Raw genomic sequence first — 17,873 nt, 5'->3', positions numbered from 1 at the left:
CTGTCATGGCCGACTGAGTAGCAAGAGGTGCTAATGTCGCTAAAGCTGTAGCGACACAGTGTCCGATGTTGTTCAAAATATGCGAGCAGTTCACACCAGTCTTGTACAGAGTACCTTAAAGGTGATACTTGAGTAAAAGTACAAGTATGTTCCCAGAAAATGACTTTGGTAGAAGTTGAAGTAAATTTTTTTTGTAATAATTCTTAAGTCAAAGTCTTAAAGTTTATGACATTTATTGTACTTAAGTAAAGTCATTATCTGATATAAAAGGTATTGAGATGGTTTTACAAGTACAAGTATTAAAAAAGTGAGGATTCAGGATTTGAGCCATGGTGGATCGGTGGTAGGGTGAGTTGTCCTTCAACTGGAAGTTTGTGGGTTCAATTCCTGGCTCCTGTCCTTGAGCAAAGGCACTTGACCCCATATTGCGGCGTGTGAATGGGTGAAAAGTGTAGTATATTAAGCAGCTCATCAAGACTAGAAAAGCTCTATTTAAATACAGACCATAATACTTCTTATTCTTCTGATTTTATTTGGTAGTAACACAGAGAGTTTGTTACAGACGACTCATGCAAACGGTAAACATGAGGACAGAGCATCACAAAGATCGTATCTGTCAGAATCACCAAACAATACGACATAAAACATAAAACATCACTGATGCTGTGTTTCCATCAGGGTACGGTTGGGTTTGGTACAGTATGGTATGGTTTGGAATGGGGGTCAGGGTCAGTCAGGGTCAGTCCTGGGTCAGGCGGGTTGTGTGGGCTGCGTACTCAAGCAAGTCCAGTCCCCTACAGCTAACCACAGAAGACGACTATGACCTGGATGACAGACAGTCTTCACAGACCGAGAGCGTTGGAGAAACACCGGTTGCAAATCCGTGGCGCCCAATCAGCTGACTGTCGTTGGTGGCTCCCATTTTACTCTGGTACCCCAAAGGAAGGGTGCTGTAAAATGGAACACTGGTGGCTGATCATATTGGGACAATTCCTTATGGAAACAATGAAAATATGTCCTGTACTGTACCTAACCAAACTGATACCTCATCCAATACGTGACTTAAGCTGTTCCCAAGACTTCACCTCCTAATTAGAATAGAATGCCCTATATTGTCATTAATCAGTGTTCAGAGAGATTGGATAGCTTCACTTTTCCAAAGGAGAACACAGAGACACAGAGGAACCATAAGAGACCCAGAACCCAGGATAAACAGGTTCAGTCAATATGGTCCTGAAGGTGTGGAGGTGGATCAGTGAGTCAGAGGAGATTCCGTAGAAGGACAGAGTCCCAGCAGGACAGTCCACATACATTGATACTCGGTGAGAGACAGAGGAAGAGTCGATGGAGGTTTCTCTCGCGCGGTGGCGGACAGAGTAACCACGGACATCAGAGCATCTCAGACTCCAGGACTGATCATAATCTCCAAACAGACCTTGAGAACTGTCGCCTTTCCTCTGGATTGACATGTTACTGACTGATATGAGGACATGTCCTTTCCACTTGACCTCCCAGTAACAGCGTCCAGTCAGACCAGTTTTACACAGAAGCTGAGGAAAGTGATTAAATCTGTGTGGATGATCAGGATACGACTGATAGTCGGCCACGTTGGTGACTTTCCTGTTGTTGTCAGACAGTTTGAGTTCTCTGTACACTGTGTTTGTGTCCAGTTCCAGTTCACATGAATCTGATGAAGACAACAAGACACGGCTGCAGTTTATTAACGATCAGCTGATATGTTGTTATTTACTGTTGTAAATCCATACTCACACTTCCAGAGTCCAGGTCTTAACCTCTGCGGTCCAGCATGGTCCATCCTGGAGGAGGAAACCGTCTGAATGAGTTTCACATTAGTCTAAACTGCTGCTCAATGTGGAGCAGAAGAGGAGAATACCTGAGAGTGTCCAGTCTCCAGTGAGGACTCTTCAGTCCAGCAGACAGCAGCTTCTCTCCTGAGTCTCCTGGATGATTGTAGCTCAGGTCCAGTTCTCTTAGATGAGAGGGGTTGGAGTTCAGAGCTGCGGTCAGAGAAGAACATCCTTCCTCTGAGACCAGACAACCTGACAGACTGGAGTTAAGAAGACATGATGAACTCAGTGACTCAGAAAATTGTGCAGACATTAAACAAAAGATCAACTGTCAAACAAACTGAGTTCTGACCTGAGAGTCTCCAGAGAACAGTGAGGACTCTTCAGTCCATCACACAGCAGCTTCACTCCTGAATCCTGCAGGTCATTGTTACTCAGGTCCATGTGTCTCAGACTAGAGGACAGAGAGCTGAGGACTGAGGACAGAGCTTCACAGCTTCTCTCTGAGAGTTTACAGTCACTCAGTCTGAAGTAAAAAAACAGTGATGAACAAAAGGTTAAACATGTTTTATTCACTCTTTAGAATATGTCTTATTAATATTTATACATGGATGCACTTACAGAGCTTTGTTGGAGGCTTTGACCACCGGCAGCAGCTTCAGAAGAGCCTCCTCAGAAGCTGAGTACTTCTTCAGGTCAAACTCGTCCAGATCTTTTCCTGATGAGAGTAAGATGAAGACCAGAGCTGACCACTGAGCAGGAGACAGGGTCTCTGTGGACAGACGTCCTGATGTGAGGGACTCTTGGATCTCCTCCACAAGAGAATGATGGTTCAGTTCATTCAGACAGTGGAACAGGTTGATGCTTCTCTCTGCAGACAGATTTTTACTGATCTTCTTCTTGATGTATTGGACTGTTTTCTGATTGGTCCGTGAGGTACTTCCTGTTTGTGTCAGTAGGCCTCTTAGGAGCTTCTGATTGGAGTCCAGTGAAAGACCCAGGAGGAAGCGGAGGAACAAGTCCAAGTGTCCATTAGGACTCAGTAAGGCCTTGTCCACAGCACTCTGGTGCAGATGATTCAGTTCAGAATTTATTTTGAATAATTTGGACCTCTGGAATGTTGATGTTTCCTCTGAAAACAGATTTCTTCCAGAGGTGATGAAGGTCAGATGGACATGAAGAGCAGCCAGAAACTCCTGAACACTCAGATGGACAAAGCAGAATACCTTGTCCTGGCACAGGCCTCTCTCCTCTTTAAAGATCTGAGTGAAGACTCCTGAGTAAACTGAAGCTGCTGTGATATCGATGCCACACTCTGTCAGGTCTGATTCATAGAAGATCAGGTTTCCTTTCTGCAGCTGCTCAAAAGCCAGTTTCCCCAGAGACTCAATCATCTTCCTGTTATCTGGACTCCAGTGTGGATCTGTGTCAACTCCTCCATCAAATTTGACCTTCTTCACTTTGGTCTGAACCACCAGGAAGTGGATGTACATTTCAGTCAGGGTCTTGGGCAGTTCTCCACCATCTCTGGTTTTCAACATGTTCTCCAGAACCTTTGCAGTGATCCAGCAGAAGACTGGGATGTGGCACATGATGTGGAGGCTTCGTGATGTCTGGATGTGGGAGATGATCCTCCTGGCCTGCTCCTCATCTCTGAACCTATTCCTGAAGTAATCCTCTTTCTGTGGGTCCGTGAACCCTCTGACCTCTGTCACCATGTCAACGCAGTCAGGAGGGATCTGATTGGCTGCTGCAGGTCGTGTGGTTATCCAGAGGCGTGCAGAGGGAAGCAGTTTCCCCCTGATGAGGTTTGTCAGCAGCACGTCTACTGAGGTGGACGCTGTGACATCAGTCAGGATCTCAGTGTTGTGGAAGTCTAGAGGAAGTCGACACTCGTCCAGACCATCAAAGATGAAGACCACCTTATAGTCTTCAAACCTGCAGATTCCTGCTTCTTTGGTTTCAGTGAAGAAGTGATGGATGAGTTCCACCAAACTGAACTTCTTCTCTTTCAGCACATTCAGTTCTCTGAAGGTGAAGGGAAACATGAGCTGCACGTCCTGGTTGCTTTTGTCTTCAGCCCAGTCCAGAGTGAACTTCTGTGTTAACACTGTTTTCCCAATGCCAGCCACGCCCTTTGTCATCACTCTTCTGATTGGTCCGTCTCTTCCCGCTGAGGCTTTAAAGATGTCTTCTTGTCTGATGGTTGTTTCTGGTCTGTCTGGTTTCCAGGAAGCTGTTTCAATCTGTCTGACCTCATGCTCATCATTGACCTCTCCAGTCCCTCCCTCTGTGATGTAGAGCTCTGTGAAGATCTGATTCAGAAGGGTGGGGTTTCCTGCTTTAGCCACGCCCTCAAACAAACACTGGAACTTCTTCTTTAGGTTTGATTTGAGTTCACGTCGACAAGCTGGAGCTCTGGTTTCTGACAAACACAAGAAAATAAATCAGTGAGTGGATCCTTGAGAAAATAAGATGTTCTTCCTTTCACATTAAAAGTCCCCTTACTGCTCTGCAGACAGTCAGCTAGCTTCTCCTGCTTCATCCTCCTCAGGAAGTTCTCTGTGATCTTCAGAAAGGCCTCTCTGCTCCTCCTCTGCTCCTCATCTTCACCATCCAGCACCTCCTCATCCTCCCCCTGTAAGACATCTGTGTGATCTGTACCCAGAACCATCTGGATAGTCTTCAGCTCGTTCTTCACAAAGCAGATAATGGTCTCCTCCAGCAGCTGGAACAGAACAACATGTGAAGTTTAACCTCAGACAACCAGTGACCAGGACTCTGCTTCTATATGAACAGTATTGTCATGTTTGTACATTTACACACCTTAAATATGGAGTCCAGGTCTGCTCCATGCTGCTGGACAGACTGACCACTGAGAACCTCTGTCCTCTGCTGATCAACTCTGAGGAGAAAAGATTCAGTGTCATTTACTAAACAATCATTTGTTCCGACCAGGTTTTCAATTTGCTATGTTTACCTATGTTTCTTCCTCAGCCAAGGTCACATGACATGAGTTTAACAACTTGAAGACTAAAGTCCCTGAAAGACAGTCTCTAATGTATGTGTGTGAACTCTCAAAGACTCAATCAGAGTGGCTTGTCGATATGTCCCTGACCAATCACAGGCTCTGACTAGATTTACTGCTGGAAATGTATTCAGAGACGAGGACAGGCTGAAGACAGAGGAACCTCAAACAGCAATACAAGATTGGTCCACCAATAGAGAAGAAGAAGAGGACTAAGAACAAGGAGCAAAGCACCCAAAACTCATAATTTCCTGGATCAGTTTTTGGCACCAAACTAGGTTTCGATTAGACAGGCTCCCCCTGGTGGAGGATCATGTAAGCGTGTTAATTTGTGTGAAATTCTTACATCAGTTTCTCTTTGAAGTTCATATAACAAAATATAGATTATTCTCTCATCATGGACTCACAGCTGGGACCAGGTCCAAGCAAGTCTGGTTTTTCATGTTGGTGTGGAAATTGCATTCGAAAAGGTAAAAACAATTTCTGTGTGCCTCGTTTATTGAAACAGCGAAGACGAATAAATCACAAGATGTTTGTGTATGTATGTAGGAAATAATCCCACGACATAAGTGTATAGAACTACAAAGTGCAAGGGTGCATTATGTAAGTCCATTCACTACATTGGTTCCTAATGAAATAAACATATTCTTAAAATGATGTTTTACTGAAAACAACAAACTACTAGTTGTGTTTCCTCACCTCTGACTCTCTCTGAAGTTGATAATTTGACTTTTGGACCTGTCACTCTTCACAGACACACAGCTGGGACCAGGTCCAGGAGAGTCTGGCTTTTCATGTTGGTTTCTAATCAAGAGAAATAAATTCTTAAAATGATGTTTTACTAACAGAGTTATATGCTGCAAGATAGACAAAAATGGCACCTTTATGCAAGATAGTAGTGTCTTCCCCCTGTATTTGTGTTTTGCTCTTGTTTTATTGATTGAAAAATAAAGTTTAAAAAAATGATGTTTTACTGAAAACAACAAACTACCAGTTATGTTTCCTCACCTCTGACTCTCTCTGAAGTTAATAATTTGACTTTTGGACTTGTCACTCTTCACAGACACACAGCTGAGACCAGGTCCAGGAGAGTCTGGTTTTTCATGATGGCTCCTAATCAAGAGAAAGAAATTCATAAAATTATGTTTTACTGAAAACAACAAACTAATTTTTCAAACCTATTTTTCTTTTTACCTCTGATTATTTCTGAAGTTATCAAGAAGATCTATAGGTGATATTCTCTTCATTCTCTTCTCTCCATGTCCAGATCCAGTAGAGTCTGGTCCCCGTTGAGGGATTCCCCTACAAATACATGTGTAGCCCATGCAAAAAGCAATATAAAGATCTTTGTAATATCACGACTGTATAATTATTTTATTGTTTGTGTGAACTGATACTGTGGTGACTTTGTTTTTGTTGAGTTATTTGTTGTAATTCAACCTAGCAACCAGAAGGGGGGGCTCAATGTAAATTTGAACTGTTGTTATCTCGCCGCCATTTTGTTTAGCTCACCTTAGCTTTGCTACCTGCACACACAGGTTCTGTGTTGATTGTGAGTAATATCACGTATGTTCCTGTTCGTCTGAGAGACACAGAGTGTCGCGGTGAGTAAAGAGAAGTCTGTCATTTTCTTTTTGTAATTAAGGAAATAGTTAAAAAGTCACTGTAAAATTTCGCTAGCCACTTAGCTAACAAAGTCAATGTAAAGTCCAATTGGCTTATGCTAACAATGTTAGCCTATTGTCTGAGGGGGAAACGCAGTTAACAGGCAGGATTTGTGATTAAATATGAACGTGTGAGTGTGAAATGTCACTGCTGAGAAGCATGTTGTTGTGTTTAGTGTTGTGAGATTTATTTCATATAATTAATGTAATGTAGTCCTTCTGTACCTTGTGTGAAATTATTGCTGCCACACTAAATAAATTAAATTAAATAAAAACATCAGTATTACATCACATTACAAAGTGATGAGATCATTGTTCTAACAATATACGTATAATGTTTTTGTTATTTATATTTTTTTATCTCAGAAATGAGAGTAAAACACTCGCAGTGTCGAGCCCTGGTTTTTGAAACACATGTGTTGTGATCAAACGTTCCAAAATGTTCCATATTTTCATGGGCCCAGATCCAAGCTTTGAACGAATAGAAGGGTGTTTTGGGGATGGGTGTCCAGCATGTCTCGGTTTTGCACGGGTCTGGGTCTGAAATTCCAAGTCTTAGGCATCTCTGGTGGTACATGGTGGATCATTTGTGTTGTTGACCTGTGAAGACCTCCACCCTCCATCATCTGACCTCTGCTCTTGTTTGAAGTCCACAGGTCGACCCATGGACCAGTCACTCCTCATGGATACACAGCTGGGTTCAGGTCCAGCAGAGTCTGGTCTCTGTTGATGGATCGTCCTACAAACACAGGACATGACTTCTAAGTAAAACACTGAGCTGTGACATGGAGCTGAGTCACATGGTCCATGAGATCCTCATCTCACCTCTGAGCCCCATGTTCCACACACAGGGTGGCTTTAGAGGGCGGAGCTTCCTCTTCACTGTCCTTGATCTGATTCATTGCAGAGCGCCACCTGCTGGGAGAAAAAAAGTCACACATTTCAAGTTCTGCTAACATGGGTTTACCACAGAATTGGCTGCTATGACCCTCATTGGCTTATGCTAATAATAGACTGTCAGTCACCCAGTTATTGGGTGGGCTCTGGGCTGGTGATACTTGAGTCACCAAAGCTAATCAGTAAACAGGGTTTCATAGACCATCAACCACCAAACATCTACTTTGGTTTCAAAGTATTGACCTACTGCTTATGTGGTCCAGCAGCAGGGGCTGCAGAAGCTGCTGAGGAACAACATGAATCAGGAGGAGAGTGAGAGGGACAGACCATTCCTGACCCTGACACCATCCTCTGGACCTCAGACTTTTCACAACAACATCATCATCATCACCAGGTCCAGCAGGAGCAAGAAGAGCCAGCAACACCAGATGGACCCTCATTTTGATGTGAAAGCAACCACAGGTATGTTACTGTGAGCAGAGCACGAACACAATCGAGAGCTGGTACTGTTTTGGTACCAGTTTCTCATGAGTTAGAACCAAAGTATCAATAATCATCTGAACAAGTAGTTCCTTCTTTAACTAGTTATGTTACTTTGACACTAACTTCACTTAAAAACAGCCAGGTATTGTAAAATAATGCTCGCTCAGGTCTCTTCCCAACCGCGTGGTCATGATGATGAAACTGCTGCTGTCACATAATGATATTTGACGTTGTGCAGTGTCTTAACCAAGCTAACATTTCTGTGACCAGAAAGAAACGTGATCATCTGATTTCTAACCTGGTTTAAAATTGAAACAGTGCAGACGTGACAGAGACTTATGAAGTGTGATAAACTCGATCTGAGTTGATGGAAGCTGTCAGACCAGTTCAGACGCTTCACACAGGAATGTTGAAAACAAAGTCAGATTATAAAGACTGTCACTGTCACTCACAGAATAACATGTATCTATATGAGCAGCAGCAGCCAATCACAGTCCAGAAAATACAGCAGACATTTCTACAAGGAGTCATAGTGATGAAAGAGACTGTAAGATTCTCACCTGCTGAACTGAGCTCAGGTCCACACACACACGCTGTCCACCTTCATGTGGACACCAGCCGCTGCCGATTGTCCCTCGTGTCTGATCTGAGGACGCAGAGTCACGTCCTCATACTTTCAGAGTCGTAGTGACGACGTCAGAACCAGTCCAACGAGTCGTGGCTGATTTCAGGTCTGTTCTCTCTCCTGATTGGCTGATTGTGATGGAGGTGGAATTTCATGTGAAGCATGTGAAGCAGCAGCACCTGGTCATGGGTCACAGATGATGTAGCTATGCTGTCTGTCCACTAGAAGGAGCTACGTCAAGCAGCAGCAGTAGCTGTCAGTTCCATGTGATGACCAGCAGGAGTCAGCACGTCAGTGGGACCCAAAAAATATGTCCCACGACCAAGGCCGATTTATGCACAGGTTTACCTGGGCTGAAGCCAGGGGGCCTCCCAAGTTTAGGGGCCTCCCAATTTCAGGTTCATGATGCGCTGAAAAGGTCATATTGTTTTGCAACAGGTCAGATTTTCTGTCAATCACTCTAATCGCACGTTACGTGGCTGCTGATTGATCCAAGTGACACATGTGGCCCCATTGGTCTGTGGGCTTACCTATGAGAATGTCTAGTTTTGGGGTGTGTCCCTCTATGATTGAGTGACAGTGTGGAAAATGTCACGGAAGACGTTTGAGAGTGGTGCCCAGAAAAGAAAATTAAAAATTAAGAAAGAGTTGTGGGAAAAGGAGTTATTAAAGAGTTCATTCCATTTCAGAACTTCTGTAATCCAGACGAGGTTTAAAACCAGTAAATTGGATCTAGAACTACCTCCAATGATCAAACAATTTCTAAACCTTATGTCTCCCAAAATTGTGTTTGTACTATCTCTTTGCCAACCACAAAATGGGAGGCAGACCTATCCATCCAGATGAAAATGTCTGGTTACAAATATCATCTAACACCCTACGCCCACTCCCACCGTGGGTGATACATCTATACACACACATCTAGGGCACTGGGGGGGTGTGGCTGAGCTGATGGGGGGTCGGGGGGTGGGACCATCACATCATGCGGCCGCCGTCCGTTCCCCCCGATGATCTGCCACTCTTCCCCTAATTTTATCGCACGTTAGACATTAGGGCCTGTTGGGTGAGAGACACGTTGACGGCTCCACTGTCTGCCAGCAGTGGGGTGCCCGTGCCACATTTCCCCCCGCCATTTTAACTGCACATTAGATACCAACAGACCTCATGTCACACACCACACACGCACACACCTCCAAATCATTCACCGGTGGGCTGGGGTGCGGGGGTGGTGGTCGTGGGTGCGCTCCTGAGCACCCGATTCCTAACGTCTGCTCACCCCCCGGCCGTGTTGGGACTGGCGATCTGGGTGGGGGCAGCAGTGGTGGCCGGGGGGCATCGCTGGACGTGGGGGATCTGGTCCCCTCTGCTCGGTCTGGGGGGTGTCCGGGAGGCATGGCTGTGGCCCATCATGATGCACCTCCCTGAAGGTGCTGTGGTGAGCGGCGGTCTGCTTACCCGGCGGGGGTTGTTGGTGGGCGCATACGCTCCTGGATGTTGGGGGGCCCCTCTCCGGGGCACCACGGGGCTGGGTGCGGCAGGTCCTTGGACCACTGGCCCCGCCTCTACCTGGGGAATCTGCCCTGGACCGGCTCGGGGGTCTGCCTCTCTTCCGTCTCTGGCGGCCCCCTTGGCTGTTGGCCCTACATGGTCCTCCGCCTGTCCCTCCCTGGGCTGGGGGGCATGCGGTCGGCTTCTGGGGGGCGGTGGGGGTGACTGTGGTGGGTCTCTGGCCGTGCCTCCTTGGTGGGCGGTCTGGGGGGGGCTCTGCTCCCCCCGGCGGTGGGCTGGCCCTGCCCTCGGGTGCTGGCGGGCTCTGGGTGCGGGGACCCTGGGCCTCTGTGGCCTGCCTGGGTGTGGCTGGGCCTCTGTCCATGGTCTTGTTGCCGCTGACTCCCTCGGGTCGACTCTGGGTGGGGGTGCTTCTCCCTCGCACTCCTCCGACTGGCCCCCTGCGGGATGGACGCATTGCTATCCTGGGGGTGGTGGGCCTCTCCTGCCCTGTACGGCTACTGGGTGCCCGAGGCGCCTGGATCATTTTCGGCCCGTCGCTGGGGACTGGCTGGACATTGGCACGGTCCCCCACCCAGATTCCAATCACACCTAATGACAACCCCTGCACATATACACTGATATGCGCGATCACACACACACACGCACACACACTAACACACTAAGATAAATTAAACTTAACTGATATAACTGTTGTAAGATCGGACATACTCTCTTGATGTGGTCGTTAACAATTACTGTAGAAACTGTACCTGAATATCAATCTATCGTTGTCCATGTTTTGTCTTGCCAAGTATGTTCTGTATACGCTAGATAATTTATAACTGTTTAATGTTACTAACCCATGCATTATACTGTTGTCCACCTCGCTCTCTTTCTCTCACCCTCTCTCTCATTTGCTTAGATGTTTGTCTAGATTATGCTGCAAACCTTCTATAAATGTTGCTCAGTTTCATCTTTTTGGTGCCTGGCATTAGGCCATGTTGCTATCCATGGTGCTGAATGGAGTGTGTGCATTTGTGCAGGTGCATGTGATTGGTTCACAGGGCACCTCTAAGGCCAGAGAAGAGGCTCCTACATTGAGCTGTTGCTGTTCTTTGCTTATGCTGTTATTAGTTATTATCAGACAGTTGATGGTTGGTGATGTTTTTCCTAATATCGTTTGAAATCATACTTTCACACATTTTGGTTTTATTATCACCATAAGTTGCTGTGTGTGGTTGTTAAATTGTTTTGTGTTCATGCTCAAGTGGGCTCAGTAATATGTTATTAACAATATTATGGTGTTTTCTGGCTGAAAGAGGGAAAACTCACTGTTGTGTCACGAAAGAAACTAATGCATTTTGTTATGTAGATTACCTATATATTACACTTTTTTAAAACGAGACTCTATAAATCGAGGGGATGGGAGGCCTCCAAAACCTCTCAGCCCCAGGGCCTAACATTAGGTTAAGGCGGCCCTGCCCACCACCCATGTGTGGGTCCTGACCCAGTGTTTGGGAACCACTGCCATAGAGGAAAATAACCAGGTTTGTTTTTATAATTTTATCATTTAAAATTCATTATTTCATTCATTTATTTCATAAAGTTGTGAAAATATGTTTATTTTTTTGTTACAAATGTTACAGGAAATAGACGGAAATAAAGAAATATTTATTCAACAAGAAAAATAAAAGTAAATCTGTAAGGAGGGGAAAAGGCCACTGGAGGGCAGTGTTCACTACAGCTGTGAGTGTTGCCTCTGTATTTCATGCCATGCTGAACAGCGCCCTCTGGTGGTGCGTGTGTGAGTGTTGTTCTGCTCAGACGCAGCAGGGGGCACTGTTGTCAGGCTGCAGGCTGCACGAAGAGGAGGAGGAGAAGCAGTGCATGCTGGGACAGAAAGGCTCATGCGCTTTTAAAGCCTCGGTGAGAAGATGATGTTCTTCAGTCAAAGAGTCGACCTGGAAACAACAATTAATTTATTTTATTCATTATATTAATCTCTTAATTTGTTCCGTTGATTTATTCAGGATGTCTGAAAATGTCACAATTGCTTCAGGAAAAACATAAACAAAAACTCTCACCTCTCTCCTCAGCTTTTGGTTCCTCTGCTCCAGCAGTTCACAAGCCTGCAGGAGGAGGAGGAGGAGGAGGAGGAGGAGGAGATCCCCATGAGTATTTTCAAACATTCATGTGTGAAACTGAAGTAAACAACGAGTCACCTGATGCAGCAGGTCAGCCCTCTGTGTTTGTCTCTTGCGGCTCCTCTGAGCTGCTACTCTGTTCTTCTCTCTCCTCTTCATCATCCTGCCTTCATCCTGTGAGCACTGACACACACACACACACACACACACACACACACACACACACACACTACCGTCATCTCGTTGTTTAATTTGAGTGACGCTAAAGCTGCAGTACGTAACGTCTGTCGTTCTTCGTCCTCGGTTTGTTTTCCATGAACAAACGATCAGACCCGACTGAGGGAGCGTTTGTGTGTCTACAGCGGCAGAGCAGGGACGGCTGGAGACAAGAAGACGTTTATTCTGTCTCACTCTTGAAGGACCATTGGTTTTTGTGTTTTTTTTAGCTGTAGAAACTTCGGAAACCTTTTGTGGACACTTTTCTGTTTCCACTGTTACGATCCTGTCAGTTCCTCTGGAACTTTGTCCCTCTGTGTATGCCGTGTCTGTGTGTGTTGCATGGGACGGGCCTAATTGGACAGATTGACCTATAAGGAGACGGGTCATGGGTCGCGAGCGCTCTCTGATCTCTGCGATTTCTCTGCAAATGCGCTGCTGAGCTCTGCCCTGTGCGCTGCTCCGCTGTTCCGACCGTGGCTCCGCTGTTCCGTGCGGGTTGCGCATGTGCTGGTAATTTGGGACTCCGCCTTTGACCATCCACCTAAATTACTTTAATAAATGTAACTTAAACTTTGACACTACGGTGTGGTCTCCATGCAGCCGTAACACCACACACACAATCTATCCACGCTAGCTTAGAGTTAGCTATCTATCTATTTAAGCAAGCTACCTCTATCTATTGAAGCTAGCTAGCTAACCCTATCTACTCTATGCTAGCTTAGAGTTAACTATCCATCTATTTAAGCTAGCAAGCTAACCATATCTACTCTATTTTTGCTAGCTTAGAGTTAGCTATCTATCTATCTATTTAATCTAGCTAACTCTATCCATCTATTTAACCGAGGTAACCATACTCTTACCTATGCTAGCTTAGAGTTAACTATATATTTAAACTAGCTAACTATATACAGTATATCAGTTATTTACGATAACTAACTTTAATCAAAGTGCATTATGTATATTTATATTTATGATAGCTAACGAACGCCGTCTCTCTCTTCACAGAGCGAGAATTATGTGGAGCTAATAATTAATCAATATTTAATTAACTTTGTCAATGTTTTAAATCATTGTTTCCAAACCTTATACACGTAGACTCAATTTTTTAAAGACGACAAACTCTCCAGACACAGATCACGTCGTCAGTCTTGATGAGCGCGAACGCGTTTACCACGTCATGATCCATTTATCTTTCTGTGTCTGTGGTTTTCATTTTATGCACGATGTTTACAAGTCTCTGACCTTTGACCTCGGTGTGCTGTGGTCCTACCTCACACGTGTCCCACGGGTCACTGCTGCTCGCGCTCCTCTCCAGACGCTCTGACATCACAGCTGCATCAGCGCCGCGACACAAGTGACACTGACGACCGAGGCGTCCGCTGAAGCTGAAGCTGAAGCTGCTCGGTTTCACTTCAGCTTCCTTCTCACTTTTTTTTTTCCCCGTGTTGCCACTTTAGAAGAAGCAGTGAGTACGATTCATCGAAGTCATGTGACTCTGCGGCTGTGGTTGACCAGGATTTTGTGAGATTATGATTGAAAAAAAATTCAAACCAACTATGATACTGTGGTTAATCTCAGTCCAACCACCAAATGAACAAGTCATCACTGCGACGTGAACGAAGTGAACGTTGAGCCCACAGCTAAAAATAACCGTCACTAAAACCCACAAAGTCTCATTTTCACTCCTGTGCGAGTTCCTTCTGTCGGAATGAAAAAAAGGTTCAAAGTAGAAAACACACTTACACAGTACAGGTTGAAAAATATTAAAGTTTATATTAGCAGTAAACTTCTTTACAGATTGTTTAAATGATAAACTGATATGTGACAGAAAACATTTAAATGTGAAATTGTATTTCAAACAGGCAAAAAAGAAAAGAAAATGGTTAACAAACTTGAATTTACTTAATATAAGTGTTAAATGTGTTTATTATTGTACATAAGATTTTTTAATATTTCTTTGATTTTAAGGATCTCACTGTCAGGAAAAACTGTTTTTAACCACTTAACAAAAGTGAAAACTGAATTTTGTTAACCACTCACTCTCCCACACCAAAGCCCATAGAGAAAATCAGTGATTTTAACATCACAACACACAGGAGTTGTTGATCCACTGCTGCCTCCATCACTAACTTCAAACTTATTTTTTGTGAATTTGGCATTTGAAATATTTCATTCAGACATTCCTCAGTGACACAAAGTGACCACACGAGGCAGCAGTAGACCAGCAGCTGCTGTGTCCCCGTGAGCTAAAATCACTGATTTTCTCTATGGGCTTTGGTGTGGGAGAGTGAGTGGTTTATAAATGTCTAACAGTGAGATGAAAACATAAACATGTTCTTATGTTGTTGACCGAGTCATCAACATCTTAATGGTGAGTCAGATTCTTGGTGAAATTGTTTGTTTAATCGCACATTGCCAAACGGCGAGGAATAAAGGAAATTTAAGGTGAAACACAAGTGCTGAGGTTTTCACTCGTTTTGTTCCAGGGAGATTGGCGCCCTCTTGTGGTCGTGTCACCCAGCAGCACTGAAACTGAAACAGACAGACGGCGTTGACTGTACGCGATTTAAAAAGTCTTGCGGCGTCATTAAGTCCGCGTCATTCCACTTTGTCGCCTCCTGCAGGACAGTCTGGCTTCTTTGCCAGCGGCACGTAGCAGCCTGTGGCTGCCGCTTCCTCTACAGCTCTCTTGATTGGCTGCCTGTGCCTCTCTGCAGCCACGCCCTCCTCAGGAGGAGGAGGAGCGTCTGGTTGGCCACTGTAGCCGAACACCTCCCTCTCCATCTCCAGCGTGGTGTGACTGGGTTTCATGTTGAGGATTTCACAGAGACCTTCAGCTTGTTTCTGCAGAGTGCTGATTGACTGTCAAGACAAAAAGAAAAAGTGTCACTAAGGAGAATATCTTAAATAAATAAAACCGAGTTAATTATACACACGTTTGCTGTTTTACCTTTATAACCTGAATGGCCTGTTTCACCATCCCTGGAGCCGCTGCTGACAAATCAGTCATGATGTTCTCTGTCAAAACAAACGGGATTAATACAAACTTAAAGGGACAGTTTGGGAATGTTTAAAGTGGTGGACGTGTGACTCACTTGGTAGTCTACAATATCTTTAAGACCATGTTTGACGTCTTTATTTCACTGTGAGACCGGTTTTGCTGACAGGAAACTGGAGTTTGATCACCACTCACTCTCCCATAGAGGAAATCAGTGATTTTAGCTCACGAGGACACCAGAGCTGCTCCACTGCTGCCTCCATCAGTAACTTCAAACGTGTTACAAGTGACCACACGAGGCAGCAGTAGACCAGCTCACAGGGACCAGTGTTCACAAATTAAGTAGTGAACACGTTCTAATAATCCTGTAGTTTAGATTTAAGATATCTTAGATTTTATTATATAAATTGTTACCTGAACTATCCCTTTAAACACCTGTTTCAGTCAGTTTTTCTGTTGTTCTTCAAGCTTTAGAATCATTTTCACCCAAACACCGACAAATCTTTCCTGATTATACTGAATTTGTCATGTTAATTCATATAAATATATAGATGTACATTATATCTAGATCCTATTTCTTATCTAAATGCTCCTTTAATATGCTTTAAATGCTCTAATCGTTTGTTGGTTCACCTGAAGTTTGTCCAGAAGCTGCTGCAGAAACAACGAGTAGCAGCACTGAGATTTTTGTCACTTTCAGCGACGGCGAAACCTTCAAACGTGCGACTTTAAAGGGAAGTAGTTCTTCCCGATTATCTGACAGCAAGAAAAGGTCCAGTTATACACATCACTGTAGATCTATGGGAACCCACTGGAGTCAATAATCTCTGTTAGTGGGCTTCAGGTCAACATGGTGACATCATCACGTCTGTTTTTGTCTTCAAGTGTCTTTTTAGAACTTTAAAATAGTTCATATTTAAAGAAAAAGCAGCAACTATGGAGCAATTTCAGTGTTTTTTTATTTTATTTTTCAGCTTCTTAAATGTAAATAGTTATCATTTCCGGGTTTGAAAAACACTCTTTTTTTCCCAACATTTTCTGGATCAGATTATGTTCAATACCTTGATCTGGGTCTTTGACCATCTCCTGGGGTTTCACTGTGTCTTCATACAGGCCCTAAAAAAAGAAAGACACAGACAACAGTGAAAACATGTGTTAGACATGGACCAAACAACTTGAAACTCGATATCGGCCCTCGTTTAGTAAATAAACCACATTTTTCTTACACACACAGACTCCGACACTGACCATGATTTTACGCTCAGCCTTGAGGGAGTGAACCACGTGGGGCAGGATCTGTCTGGGGTACGTGCGGCGCCTCCTGGTGGTCTCCACGATGGTGTCGTCCAGGAGACCCTCAAGGTCATAAGCCTCCTCGTCTGCTCAGTGCGTCAACAGAGACACAGAAACAGAGAAAGAGGTTTGTCATGTTTTATTTTACAGTGGAGTGGTGAAAGCGAGGAAGACAATGAATCACCTTCTTCATCAGGTGCCTCCTCCCACGGTTCTCCGTTCACTAAGACGTTGTCCTGAACAGCTGCTTCAAAATTCTGCACAGATCATTTAAAGAAAATTAAACCACAACTTCTGTGATCACAACTTAAGCTTTTTCAATGTTCATCGTCGGATGAGGTTTCAACTTTTAAAAAGATTTTTTTTTTACTCACAGTAAAAATCATATTGTCTTTCTAACCTCTCACCACTTGGTGGAGCAGTCGCGCTGCCTGACACACAAGTTGATCCATAATAACTAGGTTTTTAACTAACTAGTTACAGCTGACTGTGTTGAAATGAATACCGTGATATTTTTTGTTTTATTTACAGAGAAGAAGGATTTATTAAAAACCCCACATAACTGTAAGTAACATCGTTTCAGTACTGGATAAAGCTGTTATTTTTGTTGTTCAAGTCACAACACATGGATCAGGAATCGTTGTGGCGTTTCATTTCAAACATTTTAATTCTTCAAAGTGGACTCAACACTACATTGACATGAGAAATTGCTTGGTTTTTAAATAAATATTGTGCTGCCGTCAATTAATGTTAGGCCGAGATTATCCGTGCGTTTAAACATGTTTAAAACTCGTTAAATTATGTTTTTTGTTTGTGTGTGGAGGTTGACCGCAAAACAAACATTTAATCTGATCTTTTCCGCACGGGATTTGTTTTTTGCAATGCTCAACGCTACTCAAGGTCGATTCAGAAAACAAGGAATTACAGGAACTGCGTATTTACTTTGCCTGGTTTACATTAATCTACATTAGAATGAACGGTGAAGTCCAACCCACCGCGAGCAGCTCCTGCAGTAAAACCCGCTTCGTCTCTTCGGCCATTTCCGTCTGTCCGTCCAGCGCAGTTTTCAGAACCTCTTTATATTTATTCATCTGCTCGATGAGTCGTTTTTTCGATGTCACGTTGACTCTGTATTCCTGCTCCGTTTCATTTTTGAGCGACTTTTCTCTCTCCACAGTTTCCATTTTCTTTTACCGCCAACTTTGTTTATATTTTTTTACCCA

The 17,873-nt window shown here is 44.2% G+C and overlaps 3 protein-coding genes across 4 annotated transcripts; all 3 read right to left on the bottom strand.

The window, feature by feature from the left end:
• Positions 1 to 518: 518 nt before the first annotated feature.
• Positions 519 to 8,537, bottom strand: LOC122784335 (NACHT, LRR and PYD domains-containing protein 3-like). Its single transcript, XM_044049569.1, is given in 13 exon segments — positions 519 to 1,687; positions 1,771 to 1,817; positions 1,895 to 2,135; positions 2,138 to 2,334; positions 2,430 to 4,233; positions 4,317 to 4,536; positions 4,635 to 4,713; positions 5,536 to 5,640; positions 5,845 to 5,949; positions 6,031 to 6,138; positions 7,132 to 7,239; positions 7,326 to 7,418; positions 8,441 to 8,537. Coding segments are annotated over 12 exon segments (3,630 nt in total). The 5' UTR covers positions 7,403 to 7,418; positions 8,441 to 8,537; the 3' UTR covers positions 519 to 1,148.
• Positions 8,538 to 11,816: 3,279 nt separating this feature from the next.
• On the bottom strand, positions 11,817 to 14,393 carry batf3 (basic leucine zipper transcription factor, ATF-like 3). The gene is made up of 4 exons (XM_044049835.1): positions 13,630 to 14,393; positions 12,219 to 12,323; positions 12,081 to 12,125; positions 11,817 to 11,957 (listed from the first exon to the last, which is right to left on the bottom strand). Exons 1-4 carry the CDS (start codon positions 13,684 to 13,686, stop codon positions 11,817 to 11,819), a joined length of 348 nt encoding a protein of 115 aa, XP_043905770.1. The 5' UTR covers positions 13,687 to 14,393.
• A 250-nt stretch (positions 14,394 to 14,643) lies between these two features.
• Positions 14,644 to 17,861, bottom strand: nsl1 (NSL1 component of MIS12 kinetochore complex). 2 transcript variants are annotated; one of them, XM_044049615.1, is made up of 7 exons: positions 17,646 to 17,861; positions 16,835 to 16,907; positions 16,606 to 16,736; positions 16,419 to 16,473; positions 15,991 to 16,113; positions 15,310 to 15,377; positions 14,644 to 15,221 (listed from the first exon to the last, which is right to left on the bottom strand). In XM_044049615.1, the coding sequence occupies exons 1-7, from the start codon at positions 17,832 to 17,834 to the stop codon at positions 14,958 to 14,960; spliced, it is 903 nt and encodes a 300-aa protein (XP_043905550.1). In that variant the 5' UTR covers positions 17,835 to 17,861; the 3' UTR covers positions 14,644 to 14,957. The 2 variants fall into 2 exon arrangements, with proteins under 2 accessions (XP_043905550.1, XP_043905551.1); XM_044049616.1 differs by lacking the exon at positions 15,991 to 16,113.
• Positions 17,862 to 17,873: the final 12 nt, after the last annotated feature.

This window comes from Solea senegalensis, linkage group LG17 (assembly GCF_019176455.1).
Source record: "Solea senegalensis isolate Sse05_10M linkage group LG17, IFAPA_SoseM_1, whole genome shotgun sequence".
Classification (NCBI taxonomy): Eukaryota; Metazoa; Chordata; class Actinopteri; order Pleuronectiformes; family Soleidae; genus Solea; species Solea senegalensis.
This window is presented reverse-complemented; position numbering and strand designations above follow the sequence as displayed.